General features: G+C 44.1%; 2 protein-coding genes across 8 annotated transcripts in view; one reads left to right on the forward strand and one right to left on the reverse strand.

Moving 5' to 3' along the window:
- kctd15b (potassium channel tetramerization domain containing 15b) overlaps positions 1-8,151 on the forward strand; it is a 33,280-nt gene extending 25,129 nt beyond the window's left edge. For all 3 annotated transcript variants that reach the window (XM_076286675.1, XM_076286676.1, XM_076286673.1), the window contains one exon: positions 4,157-8,151. In XM_076286675.1, coding sequence (XP_076142790.1) covers positions 4,157-4,315 — 159 coding nt within the window. In that variant the 3' untranslated portion in view covers positions 4,316-8,151. The remainder of the gene's footprint in view (positions 1-4,156) is intronic.
- Positions 8,152-9,151: 1,000 nt separating this feature from the next.
- LOC143125327 (transcription initiation factor TFIID subunit 4) overlaps positions 9,152-15,000 on the reverse strand; it is a 111,510-nt gene continuing 105,661 nt past the window's right edge. For all 5 annotated transcript variants that reach the window (XM_076286681.1, XM_076286679.1, XM_076286680.1 and 2 more), the window contains one exon: positions 9,152-13,106. In XM_076286681.1, the coding sequence (XP_076142796.1) occupies positions 12,933-13,106 (174 nt within the window). In that variant the 3' untranslated portion in view covers positions 9,152-12,932. The remainder of the gene's footprint in view (positions 13,107-15,000) is intronic.

The following is a 15,000-nucleotide window of genomic DNA, read 5'->3' on the forward strand; positions in this document are numbered from 1 at the left end:
AAGTCAGCCTCTATGATGGCATAGAGATGCATTAGTGCCTATGGCATGGGCATCTTGCACATCTGGCAAGGCACAATTAATTCTGAATGATGTACACAGGTTTTGAACAACATACTGCCATCTAGACGATGTCTTTTTCAGAAAAGACTTTGAATATTTTAGGGAAACAATGCCAAAATGAAATCTGCACATATTATAATAGTATGGGTCCAGGTGCTAAAATGGCCTGTCTGCAGTCCAGACCTGTCAAATTTGGTGCATCACGGAATGAAAAACATGATTAAGACCCCAGCATTCTGTTGTTATTAACATTTTACGCAGCGTCCCAACCTTTTGTTGTTCAATTGGGGTCGTAAGATAATGATTGTGTGAGCAAACCCTAAGTTCCGTTTGTTCCTAATGATGTAGTTTCTTCTTTCTATTAACATCATTGATGTGATGGACTATCGAGTTTTGTTGGAAGGAGTTTATGAAGGAAAAGTAAAGGTCATGTTTTATGACTCATAACAAATATTTGGTCTCTATTTGGCCTAGCCAAACATAAAACAGTACGTTTGTTATTTTTGGTCATCCAATTTAACCATCCTTCAATGTCAATATGCAAAAGACCTCCCAGAGTTTCCATTCTTGCTTTGAACTGGCACCGTGGCTTTCCTACCAACACCAGTCACAGACCAGACCAATAAACAAACGCACAACACTGAACGATTTCTGTTGACATCTGAGGAATTTGGAGCATAATATGAACCACCTGCCCTATGATGCTGAGCCAGAGAGAGAGAGAGAGAGAGAGAGAGAAAAGGAAACAACATTTAAGTTAACAGCAACATTTAACTGAAACTACATGCAGACACATAAATATACACACACACACATACATACTAAATTGCACAACACATTGCCAAATACACATTCGGAAAACACACACGCACATCCATACAGACATTAGCAAACCCGCACACACACTCTTACACACACACATACACACTCTCTCTCTTGAAGCTGGTGGCTCCATACATCACAGTGATTGAGCACCCTGATCAGTCTGGACGAAATCCTTCCTTTATCACTGTACCAGACACACAAGGAGAGAGGGAGAGGCCAGGTCCCGTCTGTTTACACTGGGTACACACACACACACACACACACACACACATACAAAGGGAGAGAGAGAGAGAGAGAGAGATACGTACACACATACACATACAGAGGCATGTGTACACACACTCACTCGTCAATATATCACCCACCCAGCCAATCAATAGTGGTCAGGGGCTGCAGGTGTTTGTGTGATTCGGTACAACACTACCGCTCACTATGGGTACACTCGGTACAATACTACCGCTCACTATGGGTACACTCGGTACAACACTATAGTGATACCGCTCACTATGGGTACACTCGGTACAACACTACCGCTCACTATGGGTACACTCTGTACAATACTACCGCTCACTATGGGTACACTCAATACTACCGCTCACTATGGGTACACTCGGTACAATACTACAGCTCACTATGGGTACACTCGGTACAACACTACAGCTCACTATGGGTACACTCGGTACAATACTACCGCTCACTATGGGTACACTCGGTACAACACTATAGTGATACCGCTCACTATGGGTACACTCGGTACAATACTACAGCTCACTATGGGTACACTCGGTACAATACTACAGCTCACTATGGGTACACTCGGTACAATACTACAGCTCACTATGGGTACACTCGGTACAACACTACCGCTCACTATGGGTACACTCGGTACAACACTACCGCTCACTATGGGTAGGAGGATGGTAGCATACATGAGGACACGTGTGTCCATGCATGCAGAAGAAGTTGTGTCTGTGGCCATGCGACTAAAAGACCACTGGCTGTATTTACTGAAACTATTTTATTTTAAACATATAGCCATGTATGTTTTCCCCAGCTGAATTAGCAGATTCTTTATAGTGTCATTATAAAGCATGCTGTAATGCAGCATTAACTACTGTAATGTTAAAAGGATAAATATCAAACCAGGAACATCTTCTGCTTAGAGTATGTTAGTATTTGTGGTGTGGGAGAGGTGGTAGGTCATCAGTTCCGCTCCTCTACTGCGGTTGGCCTGTAGATCCTGTTTGCTACTATGGTGTAGATTTATGTCTCCACGAAGATGTTTGCTCTCGTTTGACGATCGTTGTGCAGTAATGTGCGGCACATGTTGGAGCCTATTGTTGGGCGTTCAGTGACACAGCCACACATGTCGAGATGGGGCGAGTGCAATGTGATGCAATGATCAAAGCTGGCGGTGTAATATCATTTCCATAATGGCTAGTCTTTCCCCGTCGTCTGTCGTGGATTTGGGAGCGTTTGATGCCTGGGCAGGTCTCTTAATTAGTGCACCACTTTGCTCACCCACCATCAGTGTGCTGCAGCCCCCAAACCTTACACACACACACACACACACAGACACACACACACACACACACACACACACACACAAATTAGAGGCTCCATCATCAGCATGCGGAAAGGGTGAGGAATGGGGAGCCTGCCTTTGAGTGTGTGTACTGTACGTGTGTGTGATGTGTGTGTGTGTGTGTGTGTGTGTGTGTGATGTGTGTGTGTGTGTGTGTGCGTTGGTCTTGCTGGCATTTTAGTTGGATTGGTAAAAGGACTGTATCCTCTGACAATGTATGCAAGCTAGTTGTAGTGTTGTTGGTCTGTTGGTAACTATGCAGAAATGTATTTAATGTAGTGATACTGTATGTTATACAAAGAGGCTGAACTGGTATTTAATGTGTAAGATCATCAGTGTCAAATAAGCTTTACCGTTTTATTGGATGTCTGAATTTGTTTTCTACACACACACACACACACACACACAAACACACACACAAATGCACACACACACACACACACATACAAACACTCAAACACACGAATGTGACTACCAGTGTGGCACCTCCAGAAGTAGCTTCATTCACTCTTTGAAGGTATGATGGCGAGGAGAAGCCATGTGTTTCTCAGGAGTGTGTGTGTGTGTGGCATCTGTGTGTGTGTGTTCAGGGAAGTGTGGTGTGGTGTATGTATGTGGTGTTTGAGGCGCTGTCAGCCAGCTAGCCCAGAGCTAGACCTTTCATTTGGGCACACTGCATTACAGGGCTGGGGAGTAAGTAAACACAGCGTGCCGCCCGCACTGGGATTTAGAGATACTCCTCTCCCCCCAAAAAAGAGAAAAATCCACCCCAGAAGGATTAGGAGATGGAAGAAGGAGAAAAAAAATAGCGCCGCTCACCTCGTTCTCCGATGTTCATCCCTCTCACACCTATCTCTCCGTCTCTCTCTCTCTCTCTCTCTCCATCCATCTCTCTTTCTCTCTTCCTTCTCTCCATCTCTTCCTCCTGGTCTTCACCGTGCAGTCAGGTCCTGGCTCAGACAGTCTTCCTCATTCCCCACACGTCCCTCAGAGCTCACGCTGTCAGACCACACTCACACGCATGCACACACACACACGCACACACGCATGTATACTGTACACACACACACACACACACACACACACACACACACACACACACACACACATGCACGCACGCATGCACATACACACACACACACACACACACACACACACACATGCACGCACGCATGCACATACACACACACGCACATACACACACACACCTCTGACCAACGATGAAGTTTGGCTCATGATCCTCCTATCAGATACCTCTGATCAAGGGGTTCCTTCGGGGCACACTTATCACACACGCTCCATTCCTCGCATTCAAAACACACACACACACACACACACACACACACACACACACACACACACACACACACACACACACACACACACTCAAACTCTCCATAAAACTTAAGTGTTGTACCCATAATCACATAACAGATAAAATAGGATTTAAACATTTTAATGCACTGTTAGCACCAAATCACTGCGGCCATTCCAAAATTCCAGGGTTAGGTGACATTCCAAGACTGGATTTTTGAAGCCTTCTGTGAACCTAGTTGATTTCTCCTCTACTATAATATTACTATATAACTTATTAATAAGTATTAGTCTTTGCCTGGAAGGCAGGAAGTGGTATGTAACTCTTGCTATCTGCTGTGTGACCCTCTGTGCTTGCCATCCCATGTCCAGGTTCTGGAGCGGCTGTTCCAGAAGGGTTTCAGTGTGGCGGCATCCTGTGGCGGTGGCGTGGACTCCTCCCAGTTCAGCGAGTACGTCCTGTGTCGCGAGGACCGCCGCAGCCAGTGCATGAACACCCCCATCAGGATAAAACAGGAGCCCCTGGACTAGGGCACGCTGGGGAAACGAGACTGACCACGCAGGAGGCACGAGATCGCACCCCTGCCCCCTGACCTCCCCTATCCCCAGCCCCTTAACCTCACCCACCCAACTGACCCCCTCCTACCGGAACTCCCCTGCTCAACCAAACGCAAACTAGCCCTCCGTTCTCCTCCAGAAACTTTCCCAGACTCAAACCACCTGAGGGCTCCCAGACTCCTCAGAAGCACACAAGCTCTGTGGAGCGCCCTGCTACAACATGGAATGTAATCTTAACAGCCGAGACGTCAACATCAACACAGACAAACAAACAGAAGAAAATCATCACAGAGAGACAAAGAAAAGGCAGAAGTCTGATTTTGACCAGATTTCACAACCCAAAGAAAACGCACACACACACACACACACACACACACACACACACACACACACGTGCACGGAGACGCCGCAGAAATTGTGAATAAAGTGGACAGAGGCAGGAGCACTCTGGGAATTGTTCTGGCTCAGTGACAAATCCTCCCCTTTTTTCTTTTCTCATCATGGACTATGGTGCCCAAAAAGGTGCCTGTCTGGGTAGGAGTGGCACAGGAGACCCCCCCCCCCCCCGTGCAGCGGCACGTTGTCAGAGCAACACAGGGGGGTCTCCCGGACCCTCTCTCTCCGGAACATTGGACACGTGGCACAGCTGGCAGAGGGACCAAGGCCGATGCCAAGAGGCGGGTGCGGAGCTGTGTGGCACAGGCATGCCAGTCCGCCTCATTCCCACAGCCAACGGCCCACTGGGCAGCGCTGCCAGCGGGTAGGCTACTAACTCAGAGCCTCTCTCTCCGCTAAAACCAGGACCTCTGACATTTTCTCTGTTTGTCCGTTTCATTCTTATTATATAAATATACACATTTGCTCCTTTTTCTCGTCTTGATCACGGCCAATGATGGACAAGGGTATTAACAATAGGATTCCTGGGGCTTTTTTTATTTTTTCTTCCAAAATCATAATTATTATTATATTGTTGTTGTTATTATTTCACATATGAAGGATGGCTGAGAGCTGTATTCAGAAGTCGTTAGGGTTTGAAAGCTTCAGAAGGCGCTCACTGGCATCGGCTGCAGAAGCACTATTATGTCTGGAGGCAACATGGCAGGAGCAGTCTGGCTGATGATGCTCTGTAAGCCCTGAGAGGGCCCCTTTGTTTCAAATGAAGCTGCAAAGGAGCATGGGTATTACTTTGTCGTCTTTTGGGGAGAGGGAAAGAGAGACAATGGAGCGAGAGAGAGAGGTGAAAAGAGTGTTGGGTTGCAGTCATTATAATTAGCCTTAAAACTTATCTTTAAACATTTCGAGATTCACATCTATTGTGTTAAAAGGACGAATCATGATTGGGCGGTTCAAAAAGATACAAATGATGAATTATGGATTCAACATTTTTGAATGGAGGTAGAATATTGTATATAATGGTCCTAATGTGATAACAGCTGAAGACCAGAATGTGTGTACCCCAGTTCATGACTTGAGAACCAGCATTGAAAGCTGAAACCAGTGATATCTGAAAAAAAGGATTGTGTTGAAATGTTAATATTTATGCTCATGTACCAAGTTTTGCACTTAAAACACAAACCTAAACATCTAAGCAAAATGTCATCTGCCAAAATCTGCTAGTGCCAAAATACATGAAAGAAAGCCGCAAAGCTACAGTGTCTCAGATCTGGGCCCAATTCAGAGAAGTGCTCCACAGTTCTTCACCTGGAGATTAGCTTTATTTTTAATTTTGGTAGTCGATAAAAAGATGCCATTCAACACCCACCATCACGGCGATTTTTGTTTAAAATCTAAACCTTTGGACTGAAACTGTACCAAGATAACTACATGCAGCTAATTTCATCAGATTTAAATAGTGACCTTGGACAATTAGTGTTAAGTGGTCAGAATTTCAAAGTTTTAAACGCTATTTCATTTCAAGGTTATATAAAGGTCACCCAGACTGCTCTTAAAAATCACACATCTTCTTTTGTGTTTGCTTTTTTGTATTTTTTTTTTTTATTTTTTTTATTTTTTGCTGTCTGCAGTAATTTCAAAGATGTGGTTGTTGCAATAGCATGTCAAGCATTGAGAAGAACCTGAAAGGAATTTCCAAAAGCAGCATCAGATCTCGTCTGAAGAAATAGTGAGGTCCTTCACTTGGAATCCAATCATCTTATTCTTAACATCGCTGGATCAAAGAAGTTATACAAAAGAGAGAGAGAAAGACAGAGAGAGAGAAAGACAGAGAGAGAGAGAGAGAAAGGCATAACGAAAAGAAAGTTCTGTTCTCTTTGTATTGGTATAACTTACACATGCTGTTTCTTCCATTCCAAACTGACCGGATCAAACGGAGGCCAAGTGTGACACTCCCTGGACAAAGACAGTTCTTATGTAGGCCTTAGATTATTAAATGTTTCTGACTGCTCGTATAATGGGGGGTTACACAGTGCCAACCGGTGGTATTTGCTAAATGTAATGGCTTCCTGTGTGGGCTTGTTTAACAGTGGGACTAACACAGCTCGGTCCACATCCTAACTGGGGTGGTGCTGGGACCGGACCCCTAATCAGCACGCTCTTTGTTGTGGGCTATTTCTCCGCTGGCCCTTTGCATGGAGTTACCACAAAGAGAATGGCCAACCATCCCTTTCATGTTCGCTGTGAATATGTGTGTGTGTGTGTGTGTGTTTGTGCCTGTGTGAGTGAGAGCTTCAGAGTAAACCCCTCAGACTCCAAGCTCAGCAGTGCCAGTGGAGACATAGCGTGTACCCCCTGCTGTGGCGTGGCATCTTGCACACACACACTTGCGCACACACACACACACACACACACGGACACACTCTCACTATTCAAATACTCCCATCAGTTCTCCACCCTAGCAGCGAACCCCAGCTGGCCACAGTGGCACTGGACTGGTCTGTCTCCATAATCTGGCCAGCAAAACACCATCCACCTTTGTAACGTAATCACGCGCACCAAACCTGCGCGTCGATGGCTTCACTCTTCACCTGTTGCGACGTCAGGTGATTGCAATCCCACAGTGCACCATAGGTGGATGACTTCACTCTTCACCTGTGACGATGTCACTGTCTGCACCACAGGCTGATTGTTATCCCACAGTGCACTGCGAGTGGATGGCTTCACTCTTCACCTGTCGTGACGTCACAGTCTGCTGATGCCAATCCCACAATGCAGTGCGGGTAGACGGCTTCACTCGTCACCCGTCTCACCTGCCGCGACATCACTTTCGGCACCACAGGCTGATCGCAATCCCACAGTGCACCTGTGCTATCTGAAGTATGCCCATTGTGTGCAATATCTGCGTTGGCTTGCAAAGCAAAGCAAAGGGAAAGGGTTCACCATGCAGCTCTGAGTGAGGGGATACAGCACTCAGTTTTGATGTGGTTCATGTTAGGTCAGACCAGGCGGCGGTGAGCAGCTTCTTCACCAGGCTGCTGATGACGATAATGATTATGATGATGTACAGTCGTTTGTATAGTAAAGGGATCAGGACCAGGGGTGTGTTCTTCATTTTCTGAGTTTACCAGAGGGGGAAAAAATAAGAGAACACCATGTCCCTGCTAAGTCCTCATCTTCTTAAAAATAATAATTAAAAAAAAGGAAATTCACATTTTCAAGCAATATGTTGTGTACATATGATTAAAAAAAAGACACATTTCAGAAAGGTATACGAAGGTGCAAAATGTTAATTATTTAATATGTTTTAATAATTAGACTGTGGTATTAAAAGGGCATGTGTTCATTTGCAGTGTCTCCATCCTTTGGTTTTACTTACATATTTGCGATAATAAACGGATGTACTGTTTATCTGACTTGTTGTCTTTCTATGCTTTTTTTTCTGTGCAAATGTTAAGATTAAGTTATTGGGCATGTATTAGTATTGGATAATATTAGTAGTAGTAGTAGTAATAATAATAATAATCCACTCTACTCTGAACCTCAAGTGAGTTGGTTTAGTTACAGTGTACCTATTAGAATAGCCTAAATTTCTATGTGTGTGTTATAGAGGGATAACCAACTGTTCTGTGTGGGTGTTCAGTCCTCCATCTTTTAAAGCACCTCAACATTAACTAGAAGACATCACAAAAGCCAATTAGGAGATGTGAGTAGGATCTGAAACGGCGGGCTAATGGGTTAAGCTACTGGAACAGATGCTGGTAACATTACATTGCTCTTTGACCAGACAACTGCGGGACTAATGTAACATTAATTTGCTCCTCGTGTCCTCCCTATCCTACTCCTCACACATAGGGAGGGAGAAGAGGGGCAGGGAGGGGAAAAAAGAGCCTCTTGTGCTCCTGCTCCCGGATGGCAGCGCTTTGCATCCCAGTTAAACGTTTTGGTCTTTTCAAAATGCTGGCGCTTAATTAGTGCGTCTCATCCTGAGGGGCCGTTCCCCAGCTCCAGCCCTGGCAGGGCCACTTAGCATATGTAATGCAGGAGAATGAGGTGGAGCAGAGGCTAACGCCAGCATGCCCCGCTCCATAGCAAGGCTTGTGTACTTAGCATGTGTAATGCAGGAGAATGAGGTGGAGCAGAGGCTAACGCCAGCATGCCCCGCTCCATAGCAAGGCTGTTGATTTTTTAATGTGCTCCTTTTCAGATGTGTGACCAAAAAAAAAGAAAACGTATAGTATTAAAAAGGATTTCTTTAAACAATTTCTTCGATAGCTTTGTGTAGACTATATAAACTTGTACAACAGCATATGTATCCAATTTTATAGCAATGAGAGAAAAACAATTAACTATTTGCACCCATATGGACACAGTGATAAAATAAGGAGACAATTCTGCAATGATTGTGTACTGGCTTTCGTTTAGTAAACAGCTTATTTATTCCTTTACAAAATAGGTACAAATACAGAAGTATGTTTTTTTTCACACAAACAGGAAATTTTTCAGGATATGTACAGAGTTTACCAAAAATAACGCCGTTCTAATAAACACATGGTCTTGTAAACAATATTTACAAATTATCCATACAGGAAAACATGAATTTTTCTCACTGTGTACATCAGTTATACCATCCTAATCATGTTTTGGCTAGAAAGCTGAAGTAGTAGAAAGGTTGTCCTGCTGCCTCAGACACCATAAAAATAATTATTAAAACTGTATTTTAAACTGGACAAATAGTTCTATTTGTGCTTCGTTTTAAATTATTATTTTTTCTGCTCTTTACTATGGTATCTGTAGATAAACTGCATTGCCTGAAATGTGGCAAGCACACATGCTGATGGGAAAAAAAAAACGAAACACAAAAATAAAACCCCAAAAATATAAAATAAGTTACAAAAGCATTTTTCCCTTTTACTGCAGATGACTGTGTCTAATGCTGACAGCAGATTGTGCATCTCCAACTCTGTCAGTCTCTTAAACTTCGTCTTTCCTCAATGTAGGAAAAAAAATGTTTTAGAGTGCTATTTTAAAAAAATCAACGCACATTATATTTAATTAATTAATTACCTTTAAAAAATATTCAACATATAAATTAGAAACCAACACAATTCATAATAGACTAGGTGCATAGAAGCCAGAGACTCCAGTTTTTTAAAGAGTGGATCTAAAACAACGTAAAAACAAAGCAAAGACTTAATAAAACACATGAGAGTTGGTCAGGAGACCACTGTGGATGCTTCTCCACAGGAACTGTGACCTCTAGTGACATCATATTACAGCAGGGGTGACACCCCAAGCCAAAGATGGGAGCTAGAGACCCCCCCCCCCCCCCAAAAAAAAAGGTATTCCGACCTCTGACCCCCGTTTGACCTTTCTTATGAGGGGCCATGAGGCGGGGAGTGCAGCACCAAACGTGCTCAGACGGATCTGTTTCAGAGAGGTGCGACCAGAAATGAAATGTAAGCTAGACATTAACACTGGGTAGAAAAAACAACAGGAAGCGTGTCCCCCTGACCCCCCCCCACTAATAAACCGAAGCACTCAGGAACAAGATCCCTAAGAGCTTAGCGATGCCAAGGTCAGTGATCCACATTCTACAGACACTGTAACATTCTGTCTCTGCTGTGATGGCTGCAGCACACCAGAGGTTTGGGGTGACTGTGGGAAACTGATTTGAGATCAGTCAGGGAGATTAGCTGTATATCAGCTATGTTTCCCTTAGGAAATGTAGCCGTGTAGTTAGCTACACATTACATGTTTTCTGCCTCTCTGGACTTGCCCGAACAAAGCAATTATAATGCCCTTGACTAGTAAATCAGGACTTGGTCTGCAGTCGAATCACACGAAGCAAAGTGAAGCCAATCAAATGTAGACAAGCCCAGTGGGTTTGGATGCTGATACTGACTCCTGACAACATGACTTGCATAAAGAAAAATCAAAATAGCCACTTCTTCTTGAGTTCTTGCTTTCTTTCTGTTTACCTGTGACTTCAGTTTGCCACTTCTCGTGAAAGTATGAGTAAAGTTAACAGCAAACTTTTCATGGTTGGATGGTTATGTATCAGATGTTGAAAACCCAGAGAGGTGGGTTACTTAGAAAAGTTGTTTTTCAATCCTGGTCCTAGACCCATTCCGGTCCTGACAATCTTTTATCTATCCAAGCACACCTGACTTTACATTAATACCACCATGACTTAGCTCAAAAACAATCCCGATACAACCACTGAAACCATCTCAAAGTCTACATATCTGCTAGGGCTCAAGGGAGAGAATGGTGACCTACTTCATGAGGGTGGATATACAGAATGAGAGAAGCTGACTGATGGCGCCCGGATGGGATCATGGGAGCATTTTCTCCCACATTTAAATTCCACACTCTAAAAGGTACCAGTCCCATTTCCTAGTTAGCACACTTGAAAGTCAGTGAGAGTATGCCGGCTGCTGGTGGTCCACTTCAGATTCAAGAGTCCTCTGCAATTTAGCCCAAAAGAAAACATTTCACATGGGCATCACTTGATTTCGAAAACTGCCTTCAAGTTGCCGACATGTCCAACCACACACACTCACTGACGAAGATCTAGGTGGGTTGCAAGACGCCAACACACAAGCTGCTGTAGCTTCACAGGACCAGAGGTGACCTTAGCGCTACAGGTCCAGAGAACAGAGGCTGGAGATGACTTGCTGAAATGATAACCTTCACTAAGAAGCGTGTTGACATCGAATGTCAACAAAGCCACACCTACGGGCTGTCCTTGTAGTTTTCAACCACTGATTTCCCAACCTCCTTCATGCCCTGCTTTCAGGTCTTTGGAGATCTCTGAAATTTTGAAAGTTGTTAATAATGCTGGAGTCTTTCGAAAAGACCACGTTTAGTCCACATTTACCATGATTGTGTCCAGATGTACAGTATACGTTAATGTTAGTATACTTCTGGCTACACTAAACAAGCTCTGTCATGATGGATGTACTGACCAGTGCCTGAGGTACAGAGGAAGTTTGTTCTGCATCATGATACAGACTTTAAAAATATATTTGACAAAACAAAAGTCTCAACACTTGGACATTTTCAAATGCACATGATTATACAATGATTCACATGATTCTTCAATATTAACAGGTGATTTTAGACATTATTTTTGCATCTTAAAAATAGTGGAGGAAAACAAAAACTAAAATATATTTTACATGCCATCGGAAATTACTTTAAAAGAACACTATTTACATTTAGGTGCACTTAACATATAATATGTGGGTTCCATCATTACTTTCCAAATACCTGGGGTCTTACTAAACACCTCAAAGCTGACCTGGGGCATTTTTGAAGGTTACAGTATTATGATTGGGTTTGTGTGGGGGATCGGTGGGTACAATTGGACATGACTGTTCTACCAGCGCTGTGGACTGCATGATGCTGGAAGTCTGATTCTTCAGTAAAAACAACACACAGAAAGTTACTCCACCCCTCAGAGAAGGCCGGTCATTAAAAGATAGTTTGCTAGAAGCGCTACAGTTTAAATATGCAAGAAAGAACGCTTTTAAAAAGGAGAGTTGGCTCAGAGGCCAAAACACACATACAGTAAACACACACACACAAACACATGCACGCATGTGTACACACACACACACACACACACACACACACACACACAAACACATGCACGCATGTGTATACACACAAACACACACACACACACACACAAACACACACACACACACACACTCAACTTTTACACAGCCTCAATCCTGACTAAAATCAAGAGTTTGCATGGCCTTATAACCAATGTCCTAAATACACATTAATTCAGTCTTTTCAGCATGTCGCAAAAAACAGCAATAACACGCAGAACACATTTTTTTTGTATCTTATTTTTTTTTTTTTTTAAAAGTCTTTTTTTTTTCCTAAGGAAAAAAAGCTACGATAAACATTACGGAGAGCGGAGACAATGAGCTCAAGCACTAGACCCGGTCTGAAGGCACGTCGCAGGAGAGCTGGAGAGCGCTGGAAGGGCCGCTGCTGTGTGTGTGTGTGTGTGTGTGTGTGTGTGTGTTTGTTTGTGTGTGTGAATAATAGGGCATGGGTATGCATACATAAATACATACATACATATAGATACATATGCATGAAAGAACATGTATGATTGAAACTGTGTTCATACATGAGGTACGAGTGTGTGTGTGTGTGTGTGTGTGTGTGTGTGCTACTTGAGCAGCGCTCTATACAGCAGGAGGGAGCGTGCCATCTCTCGCTCCTGCTCCATGTAGTAGATGAAGTCCCTGAGGTTGACGCGGGTGATCCGTTGCCGGGCGTATTGCCGAGACGAGGAGGAGGCCGATGACGAGGCAGCCGGCGAACCCACAGAACTTCCCGACACCTGCAAAGAGAGGAACCACACATACGTGGTCAGCCAATGAACTAACAGATCACTCTCAGCACCAGCCAATTAGAGGCACATCAAAGGTCACCGGGCAGTACAGAGTACCTATCTCCATCTCTCCGGCTGCAGGTCAATGTAGCCCCCAGCGTCAACTGCACTTGCTTCAAACAGCATCATGACAGCCTGCCATTCTCACCAACCAATCAGAGCCACCGATGTTCCACAAAATAACCTTATTTCACCTTATTTCCAGAGGCAGGTTAAGGGAAAAATCATCAGCTACATTGATACATGTCCTATTAAATACAGTTTGCCCTATGAAATCAATATACTCACACTTATAATTGTCATCTACCACATCAAAAGCTGGGCATCTGGATCAACTGACCCGAACCTCAGAACATTGGTCAGTCACGTGCAAAAACAAACAAACAAACAAAAAGTCGGCCTTCTCATGGAACTCAGTGAAGAGAAGGAATAAGCGTGAGAGAGAAAAAGAGCAAGCAAGTCAGAGAAAGAGAGAGAGGAGAGAGTGGGGGGGGAGAGAGAGAGAGAGAGAGAGAGAGTGGGGGGGAGAGAGAGAAGAGAGAGGAGAGAGAGAGAGAGAGAAAAAGAGAGTGGGGGGAGAGAGAGAGAAGAGAGAGAGAGAGGAGAGAGAGAGATCAAAGCTGCTGTGTCTAATGAGGGCCAGAGATTCAGGTGTGTTTATCCCAACTCCGTTTGGGCTTTTTTATTGGCCTTTCACAAACACGTCAGGACCGGAGCTCATGCCCACGCAGCCGTGTGTGTGTGTGTGTGTGTGTGTGTGTGTGTGTGTGTGTGTGCGTGCGAGAGAGAGAGAAAACATGAGTATGTGTGACAGACAGAAAGAGAGAGAGAATGTAAGTGTGTGTGTCTCTGTGAGTGTGTGTGTGTGTGTGTGTATATGCGAGCCGCTGGGGCCCAGATCCCGAAGCCCAAAACGAGGAGCAGTTCTCTCGGGGTAAACACGCCTCTGATTCCAATCTTACCCCTCACTCCGCCCTGAGCCTTTGTTTGTGTTACAGTTGAGGGGCTAAGAACCCAAACGCCAAAACACACATCAATACAGGCAGCACTCAAGATGGGTGGGGGTGCGAGGCATGTACACGCACACACACACTCAACATCATCACACACACACACACACACACTCATCACACACACACACTCAACATCACACACACACACACACTCAACATCACACACACACAGACACTCAACATCACACACACACACACACACATTCACTCAACATCACACACACACACAGACACACACACACACTCAACATCACACACACACACTCAACATCACACACACACACACTCATCACACACACACACTCAACATCACACACACACACACAGACACAGACACACACACACACACACACAACATCACACACACACACACACACACACACTCAACATCACACACACACAGTCATCACACACACAGTCAATATCATACACACATACTTGAAATCAAACCAATACACTCACTCCAATAGTATCCAACACACACACATGCACACGCACACATACACACACTCAACATCACACACACGCACACACACACAGTCAATATCATACACACAGACACACATACTTGAAATCAAACCAATACACTCACTCCATTAGTATCCAACACACACACACACACACATTTTAATACCTTTATTTGTGTTCACATTTTACAGTAGATTTCATTGAACACAAACAATCTTAGATACCAGCATTGTAAACCCAGTAGCCTATGCCTCTGGTCTCAGTTCATGGGTACAAAAAACAGCGCCTTCTCCAGATGTGGCGACTGCCAATTATCACAGAAATTGAGCAGAATTTTGCTAGAGCCTTTGCTCTTGTCTTAG

Source organism: Alosa pseudoharengus, unplaced genomic scaffold (assembly GCF_046254945.1).
Source record: "Alosa pseudoharengus isolate Yale_2024_CS ecotype anadromous, Long Island Sound unplaced genomic scaffold, YU_APseudo_1.1 YU_APseudo_1.1_scf_16, whole genome shotgun sequence".
Lineage (NCBI taxonomy): Eukaryota > Metazoa > Chordata > Actinopteri > Clupeiformes > Clupeidae > Alosa > Alosa pseudoharengus.